The sequence below is a fragment of the Lepidothrix coronata genome, unplaced genomic scaffold (genome assembly GCF_001604755.1).
Source record: "Lepidothrix coronata isolate B3197 unplaced genomic scaffold, Lepidothrix_coronata-1.0 Scaffold11, whole genome shotgun sequence".
In the NCBI taxonomy this organism is placed as follows: Eukaryota; Metazoa; Chordata; class Aves; order Passeriformes; family Pipridae; genus Lepidothrix; species Lepidothrix coronata.
This window is the reverse complement of record NW_016690191.1, coordinates 9,386,294-9,414,141: the sequence shown is the minus strand read 5'-3', so window position 1 is coordinate 9,414,141 and position 27,848 is coordinate 9,386,294. Positions and strand designations below refer to the sequence as shown.

The 27,848-nt window shown below is 44.5% G+C and overlaps 1 protein-coding gene across 2 annotated transcripts; it reads left to right on the top strand.

Annotated features, from left to right (window-relative positions):
• Positions 1 to 120: 120 nt before the first annotated feature.
• On the top strand, positions 121 to 26,899 carry GNB5 (G protein subunit beta 5). Of its 2 annotated transcripts, none has more exons than XM_017805248.1 (12): positions 121 to 246; positions 4,988 to 5,099; positions 9,113 to 9,249; positions 10,901 to 10,942; positions 11,707 to 11,783; positions 13,287 to 13,419; positions 17,175 to 17,318; positions 20,448 to 20,539; positions 20,661 to 20,709; positions 23,173 to 23,269; positions 24,302 to 24,468; positions 24,791 to 26,899. In XM_017805248.1, the coding sequence occupies exons 1-12, from the start codon at positions 121 to 123 to the stop codon at positions 24,800 to 24,802; spliced, it is 1,188 nt and encodes a 395-aa protein (XP_017660737.1). In that variant the 3' UTR covers positions 24,803 to 26,899. The 2 variants fall into 2 exon arrangements, with proteins under 2 accessions (XP_017660737.1, XP_017660738.1); XM_017805249.1 differs by lacking the exon at positions 121 to 246 and adding an exon at positions 4,662 to 4,676 and having other exon boundaries at positions 24,791 to 25,148.
• Positions 26,900 to 27,848: the final 949 nt, after the last annotated feature.

Genomic DNA, 27,848 nt, shown 5'->3' with positions numbered 1-27,848 from the left:
AGATGTCTATATAAGCCTAGGCTGCATTAGCTAGCACAGCAGTAGTGGGAAGCTTTGTGCTGGACTGGAATGCACCCTTTCCTTCTTCTCCATCTCTTTCAGCTCTCACAAACTGCAAAGATGTGTGACCAGACCTTTTTAGCAATTGTGTTTGGTCCCTGTGACAAGTGCTCCAAAGAGAAGCCCCTCAGGCCTGTTTACATCAAGTCAGAACAACTCAGCTACTGCTCGCTATGTGTGGAAATGGTATGTTATTGATTCTATCAGCCAGAATGTGGAAAGACTGCAAAAAACGGGGGGTTAGTCTGTTAGGTTGGATTTTTTTGGACTGCAAATAAGCATTGCTAGGCCCACAGACTGCCAAACAAACACCTCTGCAGACACCTGGTGTTTCCATGACCCTGCAACAGAGGTGGCCCTGGGGCTCTAGGATATGTTTTATAATTTTTGATTGAAAAATCATAAAAAATTCAAGCTTTTTCCCTTATGGTACCACGTTCCTCAGCTGTGCAAATGTTATGTGCCCGTCTAAGCTCTTCTCTGAGATGCATGTGTGCAACTCTGCTTGGCCTAAGTTCTTAAGTGTTTCCCATTTACCTTTAACAGAACTTTAAAAAAAAAATGCTATATCATTACAATAAACTCATTCACTAGTGACTAGGAACATGATGTTCATCTAGTCTGTCTCAGTAAAAACAAGACACAGTGAAGTGCTGTCAGAATTCCTTCATGGCCCACATTTCACACTGCAACCACATTGTCTCCTATGCTGTGTGCAGTACCTGGGTGAGAGCTGGAAGTAGCTACTATTAGAATAAGGTGGGAAAAAGCTTATCCTCATTGGATAGAGGAGTGTCTTCTGTCACCATGGGCATGCATCACCACAGAACTTGGTAATGGAGGAGATTAGCAAACCTGCTGGCCTGACCAGCAGGTCCTGCCACATACCTGCCTGAAAAAGGAACGATATTGGAGGCTTTCTAATCTCCAGTAGTTACTGGTGAGGTTATATTCCACTATCCTGGTAGGAAGCACTGTTCTAGAGAGATCACCGTGGGGGTTTTTTAGGTGAAATACAAAGCTAAGGTCATGAACCTACGTGGCTATTGAAGAGCTCGTCTGCAAAACTCCTTTTGTAAACTTAAGGATTTTGTTGTCCAACTTGGCAGCATTTTATTTCATCTTCCTAAACCATTGTGCATTATCAGTTGGAGAAGACATCCATCACTGTTTCCTCCCCAGAACTGGTCTCTACTGTGACTGAATGGGGTCCAACTGTTTGTTGCATTTGACTGTCAGATTAAATGATGTCTGCAGGAATGCTAAAAGGTTTAGCAAGCTGTGTTTACAAAACACTGTTGTACAAGCAGATGAGAGCACTGATTTGGTGGCCTAGGTGGTGCATGTGTACAATTCACTGGCTGACACAGCACATTGTCATGCCTTATGTTGTTTAGGAGGAAATTTAGATGTAATGACTGCAAGACAAAAGACAGTCCCTTCCCGGTTTATTTGCTTCTCCTGACTTTGAAATTGCTGCTTTGTTCAGGTCCTTCTTGGCCAACAGCCTTCTTGGCTATTTATCCAATAAATTTTTGCATGACCTGATAAATGCATGCTGGAATTACAGGAAAGAGGCTGTTTGTTATTTACAGTCCCAGCAACTTTCTCCTTATTATTTGTATTATGGACGTTAGGCTCTTACCCACTGGAACAGCTGCTGGCTAGAAGCAGACTGAGACTTCAGGAAGAATTGCCTCAGTGCCTAACAGCCTGTTAGGCTTCCTATTAGCACTGCAGTAGGATCTGGTAGATCTGGCCTCAGCTTGCTTTATATTTAGCAAAAGATTTAAAAACAAATATTCAGAACACAGAGAGCTCTTTGCACTAGTGCTGAAATACACATGGGTAGGGAAATTATATTCTTTACTTTTTTGAATTGATTTTTTAGCGCTTTGGCTTATATCAAAATGCACAATATATCCTTGCCACACTTGTGCAAGTGTCTGTGGATGCACGTGCATATTGTAGTGTCTAACTGGCTGATCTTTCTGCAACTTCCCAATGTGCCCATGAAACTCCCGATTCCAGTCCAGCAGATGCACAGATGCATTTTCATCAGCCAGTCTTTGTGATTTCCCCAAAAGCAACATATGCTGAGGGATAACAGAATTAGAAATTGCTGATTCTCAGTGTTGAGGTCATCCTGCTTCAATTGTTTTAGACAAAATAATCTTGTCCCTCTATGGTTTTGCCTGCCTTGGAGTTTGGTGCTAATCAGTAGAAACTCAATCAATGTTTGCTGGTTTAATTTCCCCATAAAACTATTAGTAAATTAGCTTACAATTTTAAAAGAGATCAGCTGCTGAATTAGTGAGAATGAAAACTTATTTTAAAGGCCTAACTTTTGAGATAGGCAACAATTTGTGACACACTGATAGATCATTCATTTTCCCCAGTGTCCTTATTATCAGAACAGTGCCAACTTTCTTCATCCATCCCATCATCTCATCACTACAATCTGATGTATTTGCCATGTGTGGCACTCATTAACCCAGTACTATGTTATCCTCTAAATTATTTCAACACTGGTCCATTTTATTAAAAGCTCCCAACTGGCCTTCCTCTAACCTGTGTTTTTTGCATGGTTAGCTTATGAGAGCACGGGTAGTTAAGCAGTAGTTGGTCAGATGAACTAAATATTTATTTTTTTAACTTTTTATTCAAACTAATGATATGTATCACACATTTCTACAGCTCACTGTGTTTGGTACAGGCTTCCCTTTCACCTTATGGATCTGCTTACCCCTGTCATCTCAGGGCTAGTACCATGTATCAGCCTACACGTGTGGTTCCCAAGGACTCTCACATTCTGAGCTGTTCTTTGTAGACTTTTTAATCCCATTCCCTAAGGCAGTGAGACTGTTCACATCAGTTAAGGCAAGAAACTCTGAATTTTTCACTGTCAGGACTGTGCCAAGTATCTGACACATAGGTGTTATCTACGCCAAATTCCTGAGAGCTGATGCCTTCCTACCAAGGTAAATAAATTTCCTATGGCTTTTGTTGGATTTAACTTCTGGGCCTCTTCACACTTACCAGGTGTCAGAAGTAAGGCATTTGTCATAGATTAGAATCCTTCAAAAAAAAGTTTCTTCTTCACAGTCTTCCCCTGCTAGTGCCCCAGGACACAGCTGTATTATTGAGTTTAGTACAGGTAGGTTTAATTTTTCAGACATGAAGATAACACAGTACAAGAAGCTTTCTGTCACTTTCCTAAAAGACATTTGGGATGGGTTTTTTGTTCTTTTAGTATCACTTCAAAAATATGGAATTTTTATTTCCTTGGCAATGTCTGTGCTGGAAGGCATTTCCAATGTGCTGATTACTGTAGGAGGCTTTGAAGGATGTTCCTTTATTGAGCACTATGTGAATTCCATAATTTGCACCACCTACTTTTGCTTTTGTGATTCTGAATGCAACTGGATTCATCAGTTCAGGGCTGCCTGCATCGCCATCAGGCTGGTGGGGTTAGGTCACACCAGTTTCTGTGGACAATGAGAAGTCTGAAAATACATCCACTGCCTTTGACTCTGCAGCAAAGCAACCCAGCTTCTGCCTGAAGATCCATTGATTAAAAGAGACCTTGAGGACATGACCAGATCAGGGCCTGAGTTCAGCTCCAGAATGATGGTGAAGAGCTCAGCAGCTCTGCCCTTGCATCCCTGTTGGACAGCAGCATTACTTCCAAGCCCAGTGTGGGAAACGACTTTTCTCCGTCCAGGATGTGCCCAGAGTCCAAACAACAGCTGCAAACAGTCATTTTCTTATCTCCCTTTCCAATCTTGGCCCATCTCCAGATTGAACAATAGCCATTGGATTGTCTATTTTCTGGCTAAAAGGAGACAATGGGAGTCAATATGCACGAAGTTACTCCTTGTAGATCAAGGACAATTCTGTAGCAAGAGGACATTTTCAAGGAACTCCCGGGGAACAAGGAGCTGCCAGGCTATGTGCCATGGCTCTTTCCCTGGAAGCACCAGCTGCTCCTTGTGTCCAGCACAGCTCCTGCTCTGCACCCAAGCAGAACCCACAGAGCTGTGCCCCCGGGCTCACACCAACACCAAACTGGAGGGTTCTTTATTCACCCTTTGGAATTTTGGAAACTGGTCCATTTCAAGAGCTGGGAAGGCCACAGACCCTACTATGCTTACCTAAGAGCAGGGGAAAGAAGTAGCTTGTTCAAAGCGGAGTTAAAAGAAAAAAAAAGAAAAATAAAAAAAGAAAGAAACCCTGATAACACCAAATTTAAAAATGAGGAATGTGAAGCATAGTAGAGAGAAGGGTTCTTATCGCTGCATCTGTACTGCTGGAACAGGAGCTGGGCCACAGACCTGCATGGCTGAAATCTCCTACCCCTACCCATCGCAGTATCAGGGAATGATGGATCTAAGCTGGCACAGGTTCTGTCTTCCCAGTGTGATGTTTTAAAATGCCATCAGGGTGACCGATGGCTTTTTATTTGCCTCCTTCCCCCACAGAGTGTGCAACTTGTACAAAGAAGTTTGGATGCAAAGCAGAAACACTCTTTGGCGTGTTTTTTAACACTCTTTGGCGTGTGTTTCTGGGGAAACTAAGCCTTTAGGCTGTGAAAAGGGCTTGGAATGCACAGTAGGGTAGGAGCGGGGCAGGAGGTGAGGCTGGTCCCGGCTGTCGGCCGGGAGGCCAGTGGGATGGATGCTGATGCTGGAGCGGGCTGGGGATGCAGGAGAGGCCGGGCAGGGGATGCTGGTCCCCACGGTGTGCGTGCTCGGGGCTGGGCAGCATCCCATCCGGCCTGGACGTCAGCGGGGAGGGGAGGGGGAGCCCGGGCCGGCTCCGGCGCCGTTGCTGAGGCAGCAGGAGCCTCGGCAGCATCCCCGAGAGCCGGGCGGGCAAACTCCTCCCTCCCGCTCTCATCCCCGCTCTCCCTGCTTCCTCCGCAAAGATGGCAACCGAGGGGCTGCGCGAGAACGAGACCTTGGCATCGCTGAAGAGCGAGGCCGAGAGCCTGAAGGGGAAGCTGGAGGAGGAGCGGGCCAAGCTGCACGACGTGGAGCGTGAGTGGGGCCGGGCGCGGGGCGCGGGGGCCGCCGCGGGGCCGCACCGCGGGACGGGCCTGGCCGGGAGCGGGCGGGGAGCGCGGCCCCAGCGCCGGGACATCGCTCCCCCCGGGGCGGGCAGGACCCCGCAGCATCCCCGGAGCACCGCGGCGGCACGGCCCGGGCTGCGCTGGCTCCGGCGGGGGTGGGCGGCCGGGAGGGGCGGGGACCCTGAAATACCCTCGGTGCAGCCCGGGATGCGTCTGCGGCCGCTCGATGTGGTGTCAGGAACAAAGATTAACCCCAGCCGCCTGGGAGTTGATAGGAATTTGCTTTGATGAGGCTGGGATTTCACCCAAGGTGTGGACGGGCTTAAAAAGGAGCATCATTTCAAAAACCGGCTCCTCTGCCCCCCTTCCCCCGGGGAAACAACTTGCAGGGATGCAGTGCTGATTCAGAGGTGCGGGGTGAGTCAGTGCCGGAGCTGTCAATGCTGTAACTCGCCGTTCTCAGCTGCAGCTTCACGATCCAGGGATAACGTGACAGAAATTATATGGACAGACCTCAACTCTGCCCTCCCACTATCACCCTCCCTCCAAGTTCAAGAAAAATAAGCTAACCTTACTTTTTGGAGCTCCTCAAGTAGGTATTAATTCACCTGTCCAGGCAGATAAAAATCCTTTCATTTTCATAATTTCATTTTTATAATTACAATGATATAATCTATTGCATGTTTTTTGGGCATTTTGGGGTGTGTTTTTTAAAAAACATATAAATAACTTTTTTCCTCTGAAATCACACACCTTACTCTATTAGAAATATTAGTGGGTCATTAAAACTTTTTTTTGTGTTTTGATGTCCTAAACATTGAAAAGGAATCTGAGCCTGTATCCAATGATTTAGTTCTTCATGTTTTCTAAGAATGAGGGACTGACAAACATTTGTAAATTTAAGGTGAGGAAGGGTTAAATTTTTTTTTTTCTGGAGTAAATAGAGCATTTCTTGTCCAAATGAGACAATCATCTGTTATATGAATGTCCTATTAATTGGAATTATTAAACAAATGGAAATAGCCTCATTACAGAAACATTACCATAAATCACCATATTTCTACAGTATATTTTCTGTGTCAGAACTAGCAGGGCCTCTGTTTAACACACCTCTTAAGAATATTCTTAAACCCATTTTTGCTCACACAGAGTTTTAACTGTGGTTGCAGTGATACCATAACTCTGTGTGCCATTGATAGTCATAAAATACTCATGTCTTTGTCATATGTGAAATCTGTAAACTTCCATTGGAAAGGTGTGTTTGCATAGCCATGACAGGATTTCTGAGATGTAAGTGTTATGCTGCTGTAGAGCAATGCTCCCTCATGATATTTTATATTAATTCTGTATCAGAGCTCTTTTACACTTCAGATACTCCCAAGTACTATTTCTGCAGAGCTTGTAAGTTTCAGAATAAAGCATCTTTTCTGGGTTTTGCTTGGTTGGGTGGTTTGTTTTTTTTCCTAATCTAAAATTGTATCTTTCACATTTTTTTGATTGTGACTTTCCCTGTGTGGTTCCCAAAACAAACAGCTGGCTGAAATAGGATTGCCCTTATTTGTTCAACTGGTTTGGAACATCAGCTCTCAAAAATGTGGACAGAAAAAGGAAATGCCAAACATACATTTGATTTGCAGTCTTGCAGTTTTAAGGATTCAATGCTATAGCTTAAAATTTTAGGCATAGAGAAAAGTTTGTTCTGTTTGTGCAATCTCTAAATTTCTAAGGCCAGACAGATCATTAGACCTAATTGACTTCCTGCACGGAAAAGATCAAAGACCCAATAGTGCCTGCATCAAGTCCACACCTCCTGTTCAGGCCAAACAATATTTTTAAGAAAAATAGGCAGTTTTATCTGGACCTCTGTAAAACTACTCAAGCTACTTACTGGCTTTAGCTGATCTACTTGTCTGAGTGCATGATTTTCAACTATCTTGGAACAATATTGAAGAATGCTTAAAAATAATTATCTGACTCTCGAACCTGTGCTGGGTGGGAGCAGGATTATTGTGGCTGTGGTTGGAGATAAGCGTCCTCAGAGAATCAGTGAGGCTAAACCAGACAATTTCACAGAGTCTCAGCTGCACTGACATAATGGAAATGCTTTGTTCATTGTCTGTGCCACATTTGTTTTTTCAGATATGTTCTGGACACAAGCATCTTTCCAGCTGCCATAATAACCTCCTGTCCTGTGTTTTCATGTCTTTTGATTGGATCATTTGGCAGGTTTCTATGGGCAATGATAGGGAGAGAATGTATCTTTTCCTCAGTGGGTTTATATGGTACTTTCTCAGAAATTGGCTTCTGACCTATGGACAAGTTGTCAGGAATGGTGGACAGCACCCATCCCCGGGCTCTGTGAGACTGGTTGAGCAGAGATTTCAGGTGAGAACATTATTCTGGCACAGCCTGTGGGGCTGGTGGCTTTGAAAGACAACTCTTGGAAAGGTAATCCACTAGAAATCAGTCTCTGCCTTAGGCAGAAATTGCTTCCCTGAGCCTGTGCCAGGGAATGGTCTCGAAGTTCAGGATGCCTGCTCTGTCACTGTCACAGCCCTTCCTAGCCCGTGAGCTTTCTTGCAGCCCTAGAAAAGTGATGAAGGGTGAAGTGGCAATGGAGCTCCAGAGCATCACCTGACATGGGGGATGTGTACCTCAGTGTCCAACTTGGCAGTGAAAAGCTTAAGATTTCCTGCACCGGCTCATTAAAGCACGTGAGCTTCAGCATTAATTTCGAAAGACTTGAGTCAGGCATTGCCCCCATTGCTAACAGCAGCTGGACCATCTTAGGTTTCAGTGTGGACAAACACACAATGCAGAGAGGTGCTGGATCCTATTAGCTTTTCTCTAGACAGAGTAATTTTTGTTTCTGGTGCCAGTCTCCTGCCTCAGGACCCCTACTCTGCTATGAGACTTGAAGTAAATCTCACCCTCCCTCATGCTCTGTGTGAAGAGCTGCTACAGGGTGCCAAGATAATTACGGTCCTCCTCAGCTCCATGCTGGATGAACATGCTGGAGCAGAGCAAATAGGTTTCCTCAGATGACACTTTGTCCCAGACATGTACAAATAACCCCAGCATGAGGCATCAGGGTTACATGAGACACCTTTTAGTTGTGTCAGCTGCATGTCTGTGCAGCTTTATGTCAAAGTCAATTGGCACAAATGGAAATGCAATTTTTTTTTTGTTTTATAAGAATATCAGGTGAAAGTACTGCTATTAAATGAGGTGTGAAAGAACTGATTTCTTCATCAGAGGGTGCTACTCAGGAAAACTCTCTGTTGTAAAAGAAAAAGCTGATACATCCCATGAAGTCCGTGATGTCTGTAGATACTGTTGAAAAGTTGGGTAGTGTGCTCTTATAGCAAATCCCAAGCTTACTGCTCACTCAGAGCTGTGTCCTGGCCCTGGGGGCTCCCCTGGCCACCAGAAGGGCAGTTAGTACCTGTATCACACTCCATCACCACACAGTGCTGAGAGCCAACTGCAGTTGGGAGTCTCACACCCAGAACAACTGTTTTACCATTAAAACTCTGGAGATTTGATGCCTACCCCCTTCTTCTGTATGATTTTTCCTCTTAGACCCAGTAGTGATCTTCACTTCTGCTGAGTACTTTGAAGCATGTGTTGCACTGGGGGCTGGCTGTCCACTTTCAGGCCTGAGGATTTCCCAGTAGGAGGGGGCAAAGGGGTAATCTGTTTTCCAGTTATACTTAGGTGTGATGGTCTGCAAGGCCTTCAGCGGCTACATCCCTGGAATTTAAGCCCTGGGTGAATTCATCCTTATCTTTATCTGGTAAATATGTTCATATGCCGCCCACCTTGGTTTTACCACCCGCCACCTCTGAAACAGAGTTCATTGCCTTGCACCATGGACTCGAACTTCATGGATTAATTCCTCTAGGGGCATTACTCCTAAACACAGAGATTTGCCAGGGCAGAGCTTTGATGCAGGGCTCTCTAACCACCAGCTGTTTGCAGTTCATCAGGTGGCAGAGCGTGTGGAGGCGCTGGGCCAGTTTGTGATGAAGACCAGGAGGACCCTAAAGGGCCATGGAAATAAAGTTCTCTGTATGGACTGGTGCAAAGACAAGAGAAGAATTGTGAGCTCTTCCCAGGTATGCTGTTGGGCAGTATACAAATCTTCTGGCTGTGCTGTGTGCCACTCTTTGCACATCATACCTGTGAATAGTGTAAACGTTTTCAAGATGCCCTGAAAGAAGTTTATTGGCAATCTATTTGTTCAGAAAGCTTAAATCTAAGCTTCTGATCATTGCTACCCCTGTTGTAGTTAATACCCTAAATTGTTCTTGTCCAGTCATACACAGAGTTTCCCCATATTCCCTACTATAATAGAAAATAGAACTCATGGAAGGCCACTTTTATTTCCTCGTTCTTTACAGATGAAATATGTAGTAAATTTCTCAGATTACGTGTTCAGAGAAAATAAAGGGAAGGGAAGAAATGCTGATTCTTTCAGAGATTTCTGTGCACAGAAATTTCTTCTGCAGTCTGTATGATTGATGTGACCTTGAAAGCCTCAAATATCCTACCAAAATTACTGCATTTAGTTGGGCATTTTGAGAAACAGTCCTAACACCTGCTCAAGACCAGTCTCCTAAGCTGGAGGAGGTAATGAGATAATTACTTTCTAGATCCCCTGGTTCTTCCTGAGCCCAGTATGGCACTCAGTGTGCTTGTTGCATCTCACAGCTGTTCATTGACCTACATGAAATCTGTCAGGGGTCTCACTTGAGGGATAAAAATAGGCAATCTGCATTGCAAGCCACCTTCAGTTACTATGAGTTTTTACCATTCATGGTGATCTCAGCAAAGAGAATAATTTTAAATAACTAATGTCACCTTTTTTTAAAGTAGTTAAAATGTTAGTGTGTAATGCATTTCAACCTGAACAGGCAGGTTGAAATGCATTTTTTAATCTGTTTTAAGAACTATATAAGTCCGGGTACAGCAGCAGTTGTTGCTCAGTAATAAACATTTAGCTTACAGGGAGGATAACAATATTATGTGCATAAGGCAAAGTAGCTGGCACAGGTGTAGCTGCCATACCCAAAGTGATTGTGTTGCTCTCTGTAGAGGGTTCTTAGGGTGGCTATTTAGCAGATCGTATCAATGGATAATAAAAGGTTATATAAGTGTGGTGAGAAGTAAAGGGAAACCCAGGAAGAGAAAGGAAAGGGAAGATGAATAAACAGTGCAATGTCCATAAGTAGTCCCCATGAGTGCTGCCACCTAGTTAAGTGATTTGTGATACGGGTCACCTCTGTATTTGTAAGGTCCTGTAGCGAGCCACTGACAGGTGGGAGAGGTGGCCAGCTTTGCAGGTGGTAGTTACAGGCTGGGAAAAACACATTGTGGCTTAAAGGAGGCAATTGAGGGCTCACTAGTAGCAGGTTCCTGAGGGGATGGTCCTGGTTGTGGCATGTCCTGCAAGCGAAAGGAGTTCTCATGAACCCACTAAAAGGGAGGGAAGAAAACAGGAAAAACATTGGTCTTTTAAGCCAACATGAGTCATCTTGGTGAGGAGATATGCTTTTCTTGTAGTAGATACAACTGGCACTGTTGAGGAGTGTCTCCTTGATGCTTCACTGTGACCATTGTGCTGTTGTTAAGATGGCGACAAAAATTTCAGGCCATAACAGACTGGGGGATAGAAATGAACAGCAGTGCTTTCCCCAAAGTGGGAAGCAGGCTTACAGCCATGTCTCTGTAAGGCCTCAGTTTCTCTCTCTCTGTGCTTTCCTTTAGGATGGGAAGGTGATCGTGTGGGATTCCTTCACTACCAACAAGGTAAGTGAAACTTCAGCAAAATTCACATTTCTGTGCCCAGGGCAAATGACGGTGGAATGAGATGAAGGGCCCACAGGTGTCACAGGAGAGTGGGATGATGGGATAATATGCAGATCTCCACCAGCACCTAAAAAAGAAGTCAGCTGCCTTGACCTGTCTCTGAGCAAAGTCCCTATCAGGGCACTGGGGTTTGTCATGGTCTCCATTGTGAGACTCTGATCCAGCCTCTTTGCTGACAGGGGAGGGCTCCTGGCTTGGGCAAAGCCCAGCCAACAAAACAGGTCCTTCCTGAGTAACCATTGTACCATATGTCCTGTGTGATCACCTGGGATCCTTCAGCTGTGGTATTCACTGTGAAATAGTGCTGCTGCTCCTCCAAGCCCTGCCTGGCTGCCTTGTGGCACTATGTGCCACTCAGATGAGAAAAAACTACATGCCTTTAACTCACTTTTTCATGTGCAGCAATGGGGACTTTTTACAGCCCTGAACAACCCAAATAAAACATGCTCTGTGATCAGTTTGGTGCTCATGAATAAAGTGGAAAGTGTCAGAGAAGGACTAGCCATCCTCCTGCTGCTCTGCTGAGCTCTGCAGTAAGAGTTGTCCCAGCCTGACATGTGAGTTATGTCTGGGGGAAACACCTCTACCTTTCACTGACCCTCAGAATGTCTTACAGAAATACTGAACTTATTACTCTATGCTATTTTCCTTGCAATGGTTAGAGAAACAGTGACATCGCAGTCTAAAGAGACGCTGTGTTTCAGGAACACGCGGTGACGATGCCCTGTACCTGGGTGATGGCATGTGCATATGCCCCATCTGGATGTGCCATTGCTTGTGGGTAAGTTCCCAGTTTCCACAGCTGCTTACACAGAGAAGTTTGATTTTTTTTGTGCTGTCCTGGTGCCTTCAGAAGCTGACAGATAGGAGTTTGCGTGCTGCGATTGTGGGTGGAAGGACTACACTCAGTGTCTCTGATTCTATTCCTATAATGGCTTGTACACATTATCTCCACTGACTTCAGTGCAATAACATTTGTTGTGTAAGCATGGAAAATAATCCTCTTTCAGCATTTATATCATGGGTTAGGAATTCTGCATGCATGTTACTTCCCTGTTCCAGTGTGGTTGTCTATGTTGGATATATATTCTAAGGGAAAGAGGTTTTAATCCTGTTCTTACTTTGCACTCATTCTTCTGTGAGGTAGAGGTTCATCACTAACAATGTGAATAGATCTTGCTAAGATGGGGTGGGGAGAAGAAACCCCATCCTTGATAATCTTCTACAAGTTTTTCTTGGAAGGCTCAAGTTTGACAACATCGAGTTCATGCAGGGGAAAAAACAAAGACATGAAATGTTGGCAAAGCATCTTTTTAAAAGTGACTGGGGGGATCAGACAGACAAAGCAAGCTTGGGGCAAGAGAAAGGAACAAAGGGAGACTTCACTGTGTGGCCTGAAAATCTAGAAAGCAGCAGACTGAGACAGGCAGGCAGACTCCATAATCACGTGTGGAGAGCAAGTCTGGAAACTGGGTTTTTGACTAAAACTCGAAGAATGGCAAGAAAACTCTATTCACATATGTAAGGGAGAGAAGGAATACACATATGCATTTATTGCACTACCTAATTCCATATTTCTGTTGTGCTGTCAGTTAAGTGCTGTACATGTAATGTAAGGCACAGAACCAGCAACTGCTGGTGTGCCAGGATCCCAGGGACCGGGGCAGGGCTGATCTACCACGGCTCGAGGAAAGGATCAGAGCCTTTAGAAATGAGTCCTTTATCTGACACAGCTTAACTGGTAGAACTGTCCAGGAGGGACACATCAGCTGCAGACGTCAGTGCTTCTGTTGCCTTTTTTCCAAACTCTTCTAAAAGGTCTGTCTTCACACTTTCCACTTGCTGTACTGTCTCTTCTGTAGTTAGGTCAAATTTATTAAGATAGATCAATAATTATGCTTAAATACTGATCTTTGCAATGACATATGTCAGCAGAAAAATGGCAGTTTGGCTGTATGTGAAACATTAACCCTGAGGTGACTGCTGTCACCTCCAAGTTTATGCTTTCGTGAGGTTTCATTCAGTGGCATTTATAAACTCGGTAAGGGTAAAAAATACTGAGGCGCAGCTGTTCAAGTTCTGTAAAGCAGCCAGCCTGGTGAGGCAGCTGGGGCTTCCCTGCACAGGGAGATCCCACACAGCACAATACAGGGAAGTCGGTACTTGTAAGGGTTTGGCAGCGCAGCACTGACAGGTGGTTTCCTTCTTATCACCACTCGCCTTTTGTCGTTGCAGTTTTAACCAGTTCTCCTCTCTCTGTTATTGCTATTATTACTCTCTTCAGTGGCCTGGACAACAAGTGTTCTGTGTACCCTCTGACATTTGAAAAAAATGAAAATATGGCTGCAAAGAAGAAATCGGTTGCAATGCACACAAACTACTTGTCTGCCTGCAGCTTCACTAACTCAGACATGCAGGTAAACGCATTCCCTTCCCGCTGCTCACCACCACCTAACATGAGCTGCACTCGTACACGGTGCACATGATGTTCCTTGCTCCCAGAACCATATCCTGCTCCATGCAGGGGCTGCTGGAAGACCCTCTCAGGGGGCAGTGAAGGTACTGCAAAAGCTGCTGTAAGGAGATGCTCCTCACAGCCCGTGGCCAGGCTGCACCCTGCAAAGGCCTGTTGCTTCTGCAGAGGGAGCTCGCTGGTACCTGTGTGTTCTCTGCTCACCTGATCTGTGCCAGTTTGCTCTTTCAGGGGCTCAGACTATTGCAAATAGTTAAAAACACTGTTTGCTTAGGACTAGGTTGGGTACATACTACGCCAGCTGATAGAAACTGTGTTGTTTGCCTCCTTTGTCCTGGACATCCGGACAACTTTGCTTTTGCTTTCATTCTTAATATTTTTTATTTGTACCAAGTAATACATTTGGCCCCACAGGGGCATCCCTGTTGTCTGTATGTGCAGTGGTATGTTCCCTCGAGGGAAAGGAGGGATGCTGTCCCCATCTCGCAGCCGGTGGGGTGGAGCACAGAGGCCCACACTGGGAGGCAATGGCAGAGCCAGGAACTAAATGCAGATCTTCTGAGACCAGGCCACTCTGTAGTGAATATCGCAAAGATCTCATTCTGCAGGAACACGGAAGATGATGAAAGGAGCCAGGATAATCCCCTTGTCCTCTCTGATTTCTGAATTTAATTAGAGCTCTGCTCAGTGCAGCTCTGCAGCAGAATGGAGCATTTTCATTGCTTTCGGTGTCAACAGAGCTGCTGGAAAGGGATTATCGTGTTCCCTTCTTCCAGATATTTGGAGCTCTTCTGAAGGAAATATCAGCTCTCATTGCTTCTATTTCAGGACATGTGAAGCCCGAAAGTATGTTGTTGTTTGTCACTCTCTGGTTTCTGTAATGACTCTGAGGTGCTAATTTAAGTCCATTGCCATGGAAACAAGTGGTAGAGGTACCCAGTGCTCAGACTTGCTTAGCCCTGACCTTACTGTGTAGGAACCCCGCTGAATTAGAGCAGTATAAATTAAGTGGAGTGTTTTTCATGAGACATAAAACCGGTTTCCTCTTTTCTTCTCCATACCTAAATGCATTGTTATTTTTTCATAGTAGAAAAGAAAGGTTAGGTATTTTTTCTTCATATTAAATACAGCAAACTGCATTGATATTGAAGGTAATGTACAACTATTGTTAGATAATACACAGTGGATTAAGGTGTTTTATATTTAGTGATTCAGAGATTTTTCTGAGGTCTTTAAAAATAAATTTTCTTATGATTGCTAGGCTTATAAATGATCATTTATGGCACTGCATGTTATCATTGAAACAAATGCAAGCAAGTGGGTTGGCCAAGCTTCTATTAGGACACTGTTATGTAGGAGATCCTAGAGAATACCAGATTTCTTATCTTTTTCCACTTACACAAAGGCCTCAGAATTAGAACTATTCAGGAGCTCTGAGGGTGCACAGTGCAACAAGCACATGGTGCAGGAGCTTTCCCAGCTATGTGCAGAGCAGTTCTCGTCACCGGGGGAATGCACTCCCTGTCCTGGAGCAGCTCTCGCGTGAGGTGGAGGTGTCCCCCAGCCCAGTGCCCCCCCAGCTCCCACTGCTAGGTGGTGTCAGGGCTGCTGCTCTGCCTTGACTGCTTTCTTAAACTACAGCTCTGTTTTCCCTCAAAGGAATGAAAGGCTGGGTTGGAGTTTAGGGGTTGATGTGCCCATGGGCATCTGGCAGTGAGAGGGAAAGAGAGGAGATTTAGGGGTGGTTTATCATTGATTAAAGCCACTCTCAGGCTGTGTGGATGCTGAAAGAAGGGGTCCCACCCTTACTCCTGATCACGTTCCCACCTGGGCCAAGACAAGTGCAGAAGCGCAGAGCTGGGTGACCCATGCACCTTGTTCTCAGTGCCCCAAATCAGTCTTGCTTGAGAGAGCCTCCCCCACCTCAGTGAGAAGAGCCAGGGAGCCTCGCTTCCTAAATTAGGTATCTGCAGCTCTGCAGTGTGATAATGCTCCCCACGTGACAATGCTCCATGTGTATTAATAGCAACAGTTAATTGGGATCTCAAGTGTTTTGCATAGGGCAGGCAGCCATGCTCTAGTGTGGCAGGGCTGAGAAGCAGGATGACGCCTGTGGTGATGGAGGAGGTGAAGATGGCCCCTCTCCCCTTGCTGCTGTTCCCAACCCCCGTGCCTGTGCTCCCAGTGAGCAGGGGCTGTGCCCCTGCTGTCCCTTGCCCTGTGCAAGTGCTGCCTCTTGCTGCCAGGCAAGGCAGGATCCCCATCCAGCGCTGTAGGAGCCCCTAGTGCAGCAAGCGAGAGTCCAACAGCAAAGATTGTTAATTCCCTTCTGGTTTTAGATTTTCAGAGTTGGTTTAGTTTTCAATAGCAATACCGTGAAGTTGAGTCCATAACCTTTTTCTTTAAGTATTAGCTGAAGCTCTGGGTTGCCAACAGACCCTTCCCCTACACCTTTAGCTACTCCTATTCCCCTCATGTCTTTCTTACACAGTATTGCAAGAGCAAATCCTCAGAGCTGAAAGGCTTCATTCGTCAGCCAAGTACAAATATTTCTCAGAATAGAGAAGTTCATTGATCCAGGCTCAAAAGCTGGCCAGAAAGACAAGTCAGGACTTTCTTCTGCTATCATCATCTGAGAGCATTAGCGTCTCTCTACTGCAGGATTCAGAACAGTCTGTTCTGCAGCTTTGCAGACCTCTGTTTACGGGAAGAGTTTTTGGAGCATCTGTCAAACATGTTTAGTGTTTAACCTTTATGCAACTCTGTGAATGGGTTCGTGACTGCGTGATCGTTTTCTTCTTGAAGAGTATTTTGTTTTTAACTTCTGACTGCCCGCTGGGATCCCTTGAATTTCCTCACCAACCATGAGAAAAACCTGTGTACAAAACCGAGAGCCCTCCTTCATTCACCCTTGCCTCCTTCCTCGCCAGTGCACAGGAACCCTGTCAACCTATGAAATTTGTGATTGCATAACAGCTTCGGGTGCCAAGGGGAAATTTTGAACAATTGAGCATCATCAGGATTTAGTCACAATAACAAGCTCTGATCACATGCGCTTTCTACAAGTGCTGTAGCAGATGGGAAGCTGTGGGCTGTGTTCGGTCAGTGTCTGTTCAAGCCCTTTCACACACAAATGGTTTTGGACAAGTGAGAGCTGATAGACTTATCAAACAACTGTCTAGACAGGCTTACAGCCCTTTCAGAAAATCCATGTCTTAAGCCAAATTAATTGGGTTTAACCTGACTATTTCAAGCAGAAAAAACCAATAAATTAGAGAGTTAAACAGGTAAACTTAGCTCCAACAATTCTTCCCTTTGCCTAGGTTGAATTCCAGCAGCCTGTATATGGATAGGGTTAAATACAGGGGCAGACAGGAATACCAGTATGGTTCTACCTTCTTTTTGGAGAATAAGGAAATGCCAGCATGTCCTTAGTGCCATCAGTTCTGCAAACCCCACTGCACAAAAGGGGCCATTGTAGAAACATTGTGTAGGTATAGTGGTGTCAATACAGCTCTCCTTTCCACTCTTTACTTCTTTCCTTAAAACTAAAAGCCATGAAAAGTACTTAGGTTCACAGTGGATTTATGGCTTTGATATTTCATTAACTTAAAGCTGTCCTTTGGTGTATGTGTGGGATGTCAGTTGTTTCTTTGTAACTGTTGATTTTTGTATTGTGATTCTTCTCACATCCTATAGATCCTGACAGCAAGTGGAGATGGAACTTGTGCTCTATGGGATGTTGAGAGTGGGCAGCTTCTACAGAGTTTCCATGGTCATGGAGCTGATGTCCTGTGCCTGGACCTGGCCCCTTCCGAAACAGGAAATACATTTGTCTCTGGGGTAAGCAGGAGCTTCTTTTCATAATATAAAATTAAGGAATATGGAAATGAAAAGGCAGCAAAGCAGGAGGCTTCTGATCTTACTGAGTGAGTGCTGGAGTATATGTTGGATGCCCCAGTGCAATCCACTCATTGCAAGCACATTTTACAAGCTGGAGCGAATTAAACCCCTGACAGTGGGGTCAAACCCACCCAGCCAGTCTGACTGCAGTTCTGCTTACTTAGCAAGTTCCACCCCACACCAAAGCAATCCAGCTCAAGATCAAAACAACGCCTCTCCAGGGAAGGGAAAGGCTCAGAGTTAGAGCAGTGGGCTCCTGCCACAGAGGAGGTGTGAATCCCTGTGGATTGGAGCCTGGAACAGCAGAGGACTTCCCACACATTGCTCCTTTCTTGTGCCCAGCTTTCTGGAGTGAGATGGGGTGTGACAGGCATCAGGTCGTGCTCAGGGCATCAAAGTGGGGCTGCAAATGACGTGCATGTCACTGTGTCCCTCAACCACTCCCCAGAAGTCATGGGGTAGCTTGGACACTGGCTAAACCTTCGTGCATGTTGGAGCAGGGACATGAGGTGTGGCCACATCTTCAGCTGTTGCTGAGTCCTCTGTGCCTTCCAGCGGTACCAGAGGCATTTAAAGCCCCTTTATCAGTCAAAAACTGCCCGCTCCCTGTCCTGGCCCAGAGGAAAACACAAGCCTCACTGGGACTGCAGGACTGGACTGGTCTGGGAAAGTACCCAGGGCATCTTCCAAGTCTTGTCGTGCTGCCGAGGGATCGCTGTTCCCAGGCAGCTGAGCCATTGGCACACAGCCTGGCAGCGAGGCAGGCAAGGCATAAAGGTGAGTGAAATGGAGCTCTGCTCCTTTTCAAGGTGATCCTGGTCTTTCCCACATTAGAGACTGAGTGTGCAGGTGAGAGCTGGCAGCAGCTGAGAGATGACCTCTCTTGCTGGAGGCAGGTTGCTACCAGTAACTTTGCTGAAGGTACCTGGTTTCTGAGCCCCACAAGCACTGGCCCAGGGCCGATCCTGTGCTTGATGATGGAAATGGCCCTTGTGCCAGAGGGTGCCGAACATGGATTAGGGGTGCTTGGAGTCATGGTCCCATCCCTGCACAATAAACCTGGATCTCTTCTGTTATGGCTGTTTTATCAGATTTGGCTGGCCCATCAGGAGCAGGGTCCAGCACACTGGCCCAGTTTGCCTGCTGCTAGCACAGCTGCTCTGAAGCGTGACTGAAAGCTAATTCCATCCAAGTGCATTACTTCTCTCGGGTTTTCCTGTCACCGAGTTTGCTTCCCAGAAAGGATAGATTCATTCTCCCTGGGAACAGCTCAGCTTATTATAGGGCAAAGAATCACAAGCAGCTATGGTACTACTAAGAGAATATGTCATACTGGTGTTGATACAGCAGCTTGGGTATGTCTGTGCTTACAGGCGCTCAATTCATCAGATGCAAAACACCACTTCAGATCTGTCTTACATCGTGTCAATGCAGGTATAGGCAGAACAGTGCAACCTGAAGGTATGGCAGCATGGAGAGACTCCCTGTATGCTGTGCCTCTTCAACACAGTAACCCTGAGCTGGAATAAGCAATGTCAGTCCATCAGCATAGAGGCTGGGTGATGTTACGTTTAACAACTTAACTCAAAATTCCAGCTCTCCTGGGTGAGCTCAGGGCTGCGTCCCAGGCTGTTGTGCTCCGTGCCCTCTGAGCTCTGCTCCTTGGGTTGAGTTGGATATCACTCAGGGGGCCCATCTCTCCACAGGTGGTTGCTGGTTTCTCCTTCAAAACCTTAGGAGTCAAAGAACCAGCTTGTCAGATTGGTCTTGTCCCCAACCTCCCAGAGAGGTCAGTAAGAACAGTGCACATGGAAGTGATATGAAAGGCTGGGCTTGGACTGTGATGGGGCTTGAGAGGGAAATATGCTGAGTCCAAAATATTCTCAATCCTGTTTGGTTTCCCCGAAACTAAACCAAACCACAATTCGGTGCAAAGGAACATAAATCATGACATCATTGGTAAAAACATTGGGGTTTCATTTTGACAACGGAATTTGAATTAAAAAAAAAAAAAGAGAGAAATATATGAATTGTAAAGAGACTGTTTAGTTTAATTAGCAATCATATTTGATTAAAATAAACAACATGTGTGGCATGGTCTGCTGGGCAGGGCGCTCTGGCTCAGCACAAGCAGCAGCCACCTGGTCTGCCCTGTGCTTCCCACACAGCCCCTGAGAGGCTGAGCCCCCAGAGGTGAGCCTTGCCCACTGCCTGCCTCTCAGAAGGGGCAGATTTATTGAAATCTTCTGTCACTCTTAAAAGAAAAGACCGTGTTCTTCTTCCTGTCACTGTGACTGTGGCAGCAGTGAGACACTGCTGCTGAGAGCATGAGCCTACAGGTATGGGATGGTTCCTGCCCCAAGGACATTGCAGACAAGATGGGCGAGGCCCTTGCCCAAAGCATTCAGGGTGCTGAGCACTGAGTGTTAAATGATCTTTTCAAAGCACAGTTTGGAAGGGCAGATTAGAGCTTGATGATGAGATGAAGTGCTGCTATGCTGCTTTTCTCTCCCAACCACACCATCAAGCCTGAGGGTGCAGAGCCCTGACAGGGGTTAACTCTGGTAGGAGGCTGGACAAGAGGCCCTCCGGATGCACTATTTAATTTTCTGTTTCAGTGTGTGAAAAGAATTAGTTATAAAACTTTGAATGCTGGGTATTAACTTTTTATATTGGGCATGTTATGTGGTAAGGGAAAGAGTGAGTTACGCAGCTCTGTGGCATGGTGGGGCTGCAGACACAGGCAGGGCAGCAGCATAAACAAAGCAGGGCTGTGAGTGCTGGTCAGTGTGGGGCTGCCTGTGCAGACAACCCAGTGCTATCTGCACCCCACTGTCCTGAGGCTTCAGCCTTCATGATGTCCTCTTCTTCTACCCGCAACTGCACCAGCTGGGGGTACCAGTGCAGGCAGCTCTGGGGCTGCTTTGCTGGTTAAATCCCCTCAGAGCTGTGATGTTCAAAGCCTTTAAAAGTAGTTGGGCTTGATGACAAATGTCAGGTACATGAGGGGTGAATATCACCATTTGCTCTACTGTAGTGATTTTTGCTGTCTTTTTTTTGTCTTATTAGGGATGTGACAAGAAAGCCATGGTTTGGGACATGCGGTCTGGTCAGTGCATCCAGTCATTTGAAACCCACGATTCAGATATCAACAGTGTCAGGTCAGTTTGTTTCTGGGAGAGGACACATTTGCAGTGTTGAGCAATGTTCTGGTTCTATTTTTGAAGTCTGACCTCATCCAAGTAATGTAATGTGTTCTGGTCTTCTTTTACTTGTGCACAGATATTATCCAAGTGGAGATGCCTTTGCCTCTGGTTCAGACGATGCCACGGTATGTTAATTCAGCAACCGAATTTAGGGAAATTCTGTTACTTCCCAAGTCAGATTCTCCTAGAAGATTAGGTCACAACCACAGAGGACTTTCAGTGACTAAACTGGGCCTGTGACACCATAGTTGCAGAAATAATAATTCCTATAAGATATTAAATACTATATATGCTATAGGGAAAATCTAGTAACACTGTAGGTCACTTCTGCAAAGTTGTCTACATGAGGTACTGTCCAAATATTCATTTCAGATTTTCTATGTTTGAAGTTTCATGACCAAAAATAGTTGTCTTACCGGAAGATATTTGACTTTGTGTAACTGTTGGTCACAGCATGGGAGGAACCAGCTGAAATGCTGAAGCTTGTGTCAGGAGAAGCAGCTTGTCCCAGCAAGCAGAGGGGCTGTGGGCTCAGCACAGAGCAGGGCAGATGTGGGCAGCTGGCTCTGCAGCCCCAGGGTGGCCTTGATCACATTCATCTCCTCCCTGTCGGTCTGACTCACTGCCAACACTCTTCACTGCAGTGAGTCACTGCATCCAGGTCGGTCTAGATCACACAGTAGTTCTTAATGGATCCTAGTTATCTATGAGCAATCTGCTAGGAGGGGCACAGAATATATTGACAGGTAAATTGGGTCAGCACAATGTAAGCAAAATGACATTTACCTGGTGCCCTCCACCCTGAGTGAGGCATATGGCTGGTGGCTCTCCCTGCAGGGACTGAGCCGGCAGTTAAGTGTAACTTGAGAGTAGATGTTTGGGAAGCACTTGGCACCTTATTTCTTCTGTTTATTCAAACATCACACTGAGTTGGGTGAGGGTGAAGACTTTATCTAAAGTATTCTGCCCTCAGAGCATGTTTTGAGTCTGCTCCAATACCAGCTAAACTCAGTAGAAACATTCCTTTTATCTTCATTGGATGTGGAGACCTTCCAGGGCTCTTCTGGAGAGAGTGTACCCTGCTTTTAGGTCTTAAAAACTGCAATTGTAAATTAATATCTAAGGTGAGCCCAGCTTTCTGCACACTTGGATGTGGTACTGTGAGCTCTTGAGATGCTGAGAGTGTGATAGGGAGAAATTGTCCATCATTAAATTCTGATGAGAGCACTTTCTTTTTATGCCCAGTATCACAAGCTCTTATGCCCATCATCACAGGCTCTTACTAGTTTATTTGATGGGGTTTTTCTTTCTTAACTATTCTTGACACCCCTGACTTAAACAGGAGGATGGGAAATTCCACCTCTGTACTTCTGACAGAGGTTTTGGCAGTTTCCTTATACCTCATTCTTTAAATGAAGAGGTTGATGTTTTCAGTGTTACAGACTGGTATCCTTGACCTGATTATATACTTGGGGATTTTGAGTAACAGATAATCCTGGCTGTCTGGAGGTAAACCATAAAGGTGTGCTCACATGACAGTGCTGTCATCTGCAGTGACCCCAACTCCCCATCAGGGCAGTCTGATGAAATTATTCATCAGTTTGGAGCATTGGGTGACCTGGACTTCACACACCTGGCAGCTCCCCACTGCCCTGGAATCAAAAAACCTCTTCTTTATGTGCGGGCTTGAATACCAGCCATTTTTCAATAGTAAACTCTTAGTAGTAGCAAAGCCATCTGACCAGTATTTGCTTAAACTTAACTTATTGAGGAGGAGTTTCAGTTGAAATAGTTTCAAAAGTGTGTTTTGATTTCAGGGCTAACAGACTGCCTTTCTGCATGGCAGTGAAGTCTGATACATGATTTCCATGTTAAACAAGTCAAAGTTTGCTGGCAAATGATAAAAACAGGAAGTATAGCTTGTTAGAGGTGATTTGGGATTTTCCATGAGAAATAAAAACCAAAGATCTGTACAAAAATGCATTATTTCACTTCAGTTACTTTCCTGTAGGTTTTTCAGACAAAGAGGCCTCATAGAAGGGCAGGGACTGCTATCCTAGCTTACTCAGAGCAAGGGCTACCATCTTTGACTTTCCTGTTCATGTTTTACACTGTGTGTTTATAGCCTCGTTAGTTCGTGGTCCGTGTTCTCAGCAATGATTAGAGATTTGATCCTCTGTCTCCCAGACTCAGAGACTGTGTCCCCATGCACCTCCCCAGTAGCAGGATGCCCTAATATGTAGGAAACCACAGAGAGGAAGCAAGAGGGTGTGGGGACTTTCAGTGGGCAGCCATGGTCCAAAGCCCACCACACATCTCTTTAGAGCAGGACAGGCAGGAGGCTTAGAGAAGTGGTTTGAAAAAGCAAATTCTTCACAGAGTTTATACAAAACAGCCTTGTGTTGCTTAGATCCCTGTTAAAGGAGTCCCAGTAACAGCAGGCAGAAATAGCAGAAGGAAAGAAGCCAAGCAGCCACTTCCTGTGATGCCTGTTAAGCTGCACTTCCCACTCCTATTTTTTCAAAATATTTTAGCCAGTGCCTCCAGCCTTTACTGAGGCATGTTTGTTGGTTTTGTTTTAATCCTAGTGTCGTTTATATGACCTTCGTGCAGACAGAGAAGTAGCAATTTATTCCAAAGAGAGCATCATTTTTGGAGCATCCAGTGTGGACTTCTCTCTCAGTGGTGAGACTTGAATTTTGGAGGTTATCTTAGTGTTGAGATTTTGAGGGGAACTGAAAAATTTTTCAGTTTAATTTGATAAAGCATTTGTTATTAAAAGTTACCAAAAGTGATAAGTGCCAAAAGAAACATTTAATGCATGGAAGCTTTTTTTTTTTTTTTTTTTTGCCTCTGTAAAAATAATTACTCTTTAAATAACCCAACTGGCTTCTGCTTCGTTGTAGTGATGAAAAGTATTTTCCTGGCCCTACTGAAGGCAGGAAATATTTTACCATTAACTACAGCTGGGCTAGAATTTCACAATAATGATGAAAAACATTTCAAAGGAAACATGAAATGCAACTAAACTATTAAGCGTGCTTACATAAATAGTTTTTAAAAGGAGAGTAAATGATTAATAGTAAAAATATGTTAGAGGGGCATGAAGAAAGAGACATTACCACTTTTCACTACAGATCCTGAGCCATGAGCTCGGGTCTTCTCTCTGCTGCCCCAGCACAAATGCAGAGCTCCCCAGTAACCCTGGGTGGGGGATGAGTGGGTGGTGAACTGCCCTCCCTCTGAGACTGAGGCAAATGCCTCTGTCATGGTCACAAGCACCCCAGCTCGTCCTGTTAGCAATGAATCACTTACCAAATTGCCTACTAATCATTCGACCACTTATATTTAACTTCTTGTGCAAAGACTGAGCAAAGTATTATGACCCTGCAATAGCTGTTAAAGTGCTCTTCAGTCTGTCACGATTAAGAGTCATCTCCCATCTGTATTGACCGAACACATTCTGTGTGATTTAAGTAAAATGTGCTGTGTTTGTAACCCATTAATTTTAATTGTTTCAGCATTTAGTATGGACAGCTCAGCGGTGGGGCAGGGCTGTCCCACAGGAGCACAGCTAGTCTGGGGGGAGTATTGGTCAGAGGGCGGCACGGGAAAGCGGCGTTGTGTCTCACGGGGGGATGAATGTCTTGCAGAAGGCTCTTGCTGCAGTCAAAGCACGTTAAGACCTCACTGTGTAAAATCTCATTCGCTCTGTAGGTCGCCTGCTGTTTGCAGGCTATAATGATTACACCATAAATGTCTGGGATGTGCTGAAAGGGTCCCGTGTATCCATCCTGTTTGGACACGAAAATCGCGTCAGCACCTTGCGGGTGTCTCCCGACGGGACGGCGTTCTGCTCAGGCTCCTGGGATCACACGCTCCGAGTAAGTGCTGGGAGCACCCACTCTGAGTGCTTCTTTGTTTCTTTGATGGGTTAATAGAAGGGGGTGAGGGGGAAGGGTTGTTACAGGATAACTAACTCTAGAGGACCTAACGAGGGTATAAAAACACGGTGTAAAGCATGAACTGGAAAGTCTAGTAAAAATCCCCACAAAGTGCTAGCAGAACTGTTAAGTTTTGGACTCATGGGTTAAAAATGTCACTGCTGCTGATACTCTGTACCGCTCACCTGATTGCCTTGCCAAATTTTAATTAAAAGTTTGATAGAAGAGTCACTGTCACAAACGATTGTTCAACTTTCTACAGATCTGGGCTTAACCTGAGATCCTGCTTGCAGAATCAAATGAAGACTGAAACCCTGGACTACAAAAACTGCATAAAGAAGCCGTTCCTCAAAATCAAATATTCACTACATTACAAAAGAGTGACACTGAACCAACAGATTAAAACAACTAGGTAGAAAATATAGTCTGCTTGAACACTTAGCAAACATCAACTTGTAGTAGAACGAAATGGTTTAAATTCTGTTTTGAAACAATATTCTTTTATTAGAACTAGTTTAGTTAATTATAAAGGGACTTTTCTGCAAAGTCTCCTGTATCATAGAATTGACTATTTCAGTGCACATTGTGTATTTATTTGCATGAACTGAGTTTCTTTTTAAAGTAAAAAAAAAAAAAAAAAAAAAAAAAAAAGTCCTGATTTTATCAGGATGTAGCATAAGGCTTTGGAAACATTCCGTAGTAGCATATTGAATTTTAGTGTTGAAAAGTGGAAAGAAAAACAATTCTGATACTTTATGATGGTGTTATGGATGACTGAACCTTGGTCTTATAGAGGAGCAAAGGACCTACTGTGAAGGTACTGGCTGCTGTCATAAAAATGTATTTTTTTGTACAGAAAAGAAATTCTTTCAATCCCTTTTTTTTCTACTATCTTTTTAGATAGAAATAAGTATTTCATCTCTGTTACCTGAATATAAAGAATCTAAATATATACAAACTGATAAACGGCAAAGAGGAGGGATATAAACATGATTTATGTAATCATGAGGTAATACTTAACCAGTAGTTTCTTAGAAATTTTTAATTGTATCACTTGGTGAGTGAATTTTCTTTTAATTAAAAAAATACTACATGCTAAGCACTAAGGGATGCTACATGCTAAGCATTAAGCACCATTATACCTATGGTCAAATCTTTTCCGAGTCAGTCATAGTCGTTCTATGATCATGATTCTTATTTGCATTTTGAGCAGTTCATACCACTTTGGCAGGGCAATGTAGCTTAAATGTATATTAAGGCAGTATATATCCCATTTCAAGGTCCTTCTGCAATGTCAGAGCAGTGTAAGTTCATGCAAATGTGGGTCAAACCTTAAAAACAAAATCATACAGTTCTTAATTTTAACAGTCATCTCCCACTGCCACGGACATAGTTTTGGACTTGAGAATCAATAACAGTGAGTTGTTGAAAACCTGCTGTGAGCCACAGTCCTGCCAATGTTTTATACCGTGCTGACCAGAGCACATGAGCCCATCTGATCCAGGAACCTCTGGGTTTCAGGGAAGCAGGACAGCTGGCCACATTGCTGGCAGCACCCAACCCTCTGTGTGAGCATGGGAATGCCACACAATCTGGCAGCACCACCCCCTGCAGAGCTGATGCTGTAGAATCAAGATTTAATCAGGTAAATATGAGAATTAATTATAGAACCATTGTGAGATTATATCTCCATTTATACATTGAAAACTATTGAGACTGTAGTGTGTCAGCTCTGCTCATACCAACAGGTACTGAGTCTAACTTGAGCAGACGCATACAGGGAGCAAAGGGCTGAATAATGCTGGGGGCTTGCACAGTCTGGCCTTTGAAATGCAAGTGATGAGATCCAGCTCTGAAAATATCAAATATATGATTCATATTTAGATTGAAACAAGAGAAAAGAAGCTCACTGATCACTGGAGTTATAAGTTTGATGTTAATATCCTCATTCTATTTGAAAGTGGATTTTTTTTTAGAAAAAAATCATATAAGAAACAAAAGTCTCCTCATTTATGAAAACATTAGGTTCTGTGAATCCATAACCAATTAACCTAGGACACTGACATTAATCTCAGCCTTCCATCCCTAATGGAATAGTTCAGCTGTTTTCACTTGGAAAAGTCAACTCTGATGCTTTGCAATATTTGTGGCAAACTATCCCTGTAACAAACTGAATGCACTATGGAAATGTCATATAGAGCTCACTGTGCAATATTGAGTCAAAACACTGTACACATTTGATCAAAAGATTAATATTAATGTTTAGATAGTATTTATTGGCGAGATGTTTGTTTCAAACATACTACGTTGTGTTGATACTTATGAACAGCCTAAATACAATAAATTGTATTTTACATATTGAGAACATGTATGTAGTAGTTTTTCCCAGCTGTTAGGTACTTGCAATGGTAGCTATGTTTTGTTGGTTTTTTTGCTTTTTTTGACATTCACTTTTTGTACCATATAGCTCCTTAGATCATTTTTCCTGCAAAATCTAGGGCAAAGCCCAGATCTACCAGAAAATTGCTTCTGGAATGTTTTCTGGAAATACCCAAGGAGAGCCACAGCAACTGAGAGTGAGCAGTCCTTGAAAGTACCTGAAACACCATCTGAGCTCCCCCTGCATTCAGGACGCCAGAATTCAGGTTGTTTTCCTGCTCAGAAGGATCACAGCTAATATGATGTTTTCTTTCCAGATCCTTATCTGGAAAATGCAGAGTATGTGTTTGTGGGCACATAGGATTCTCCTCGAGTTGCAGTGGGATGCCAGAGAAAGCTGGTCTCTGAAATGCTGGGGCTGTCACTGTTTGGGTGAACCAGATGTGCAGATCACCTTGAGATGCAGCAGTTCAGCTTTCTGCCTTGTCAGGAGAGAACTGTGCTGGGGCCAGCTGTCCTCTCCACCTCAGTGTAGAATTTGTGGTCAGCATGAAGGTGCTTGGTGGAAGTGCTCAGTTCAGACACTGAAAAAACACCTCCTTAATTTAGGTGCAATTGTTTCATTTCCTCTCCTCTCAGGGGCTGGGGAAAGTGCTGAGCCAGTTTGTTCTGAGTGACATCAGTGCTCAAACTGTGACCAGATCCAGTGAGAATGAGGCTGACATCACATCTAGCATTGGTTCTTACACAGGAAAATTCCCGTGGTTCTTTCACTTCAGGGCCACTGCCTATGGACTTGTGTATTGGGCTGCATGGTCTTGCCACCTGTGAAAAATCATCTTTTTTGTTCCTGAGATAGTGGTGAAAGCATGAAACAGGACAGGCCTCAACTTCCCATCAGATAAATGACTCAACTTCCCATCATAAATGACAGATAAACG

Coding starts and splice junctions, on each gene's coding strand:
- GNB5 (XM_017805248.1), top strand. CDS start 121: ATGTGTGACCAGACCTTTTTAGCAATTGTGTTTGGTCCCTGTGACAAG. Junction 247..4,987: donor GCTCGCTATGTGTGGAAATG/GTATGTTATTGA, acceptor TCCTCCGCAAAG/ATGGCAACCGAGGGGCTGCG. Junction 20,710..23,172: donor CTGGTTCAGACGATGCCACG/GTATGTTAATTC, acceptor TTTTAATCCTAG/TGTCGTTTATATGACCTTCG.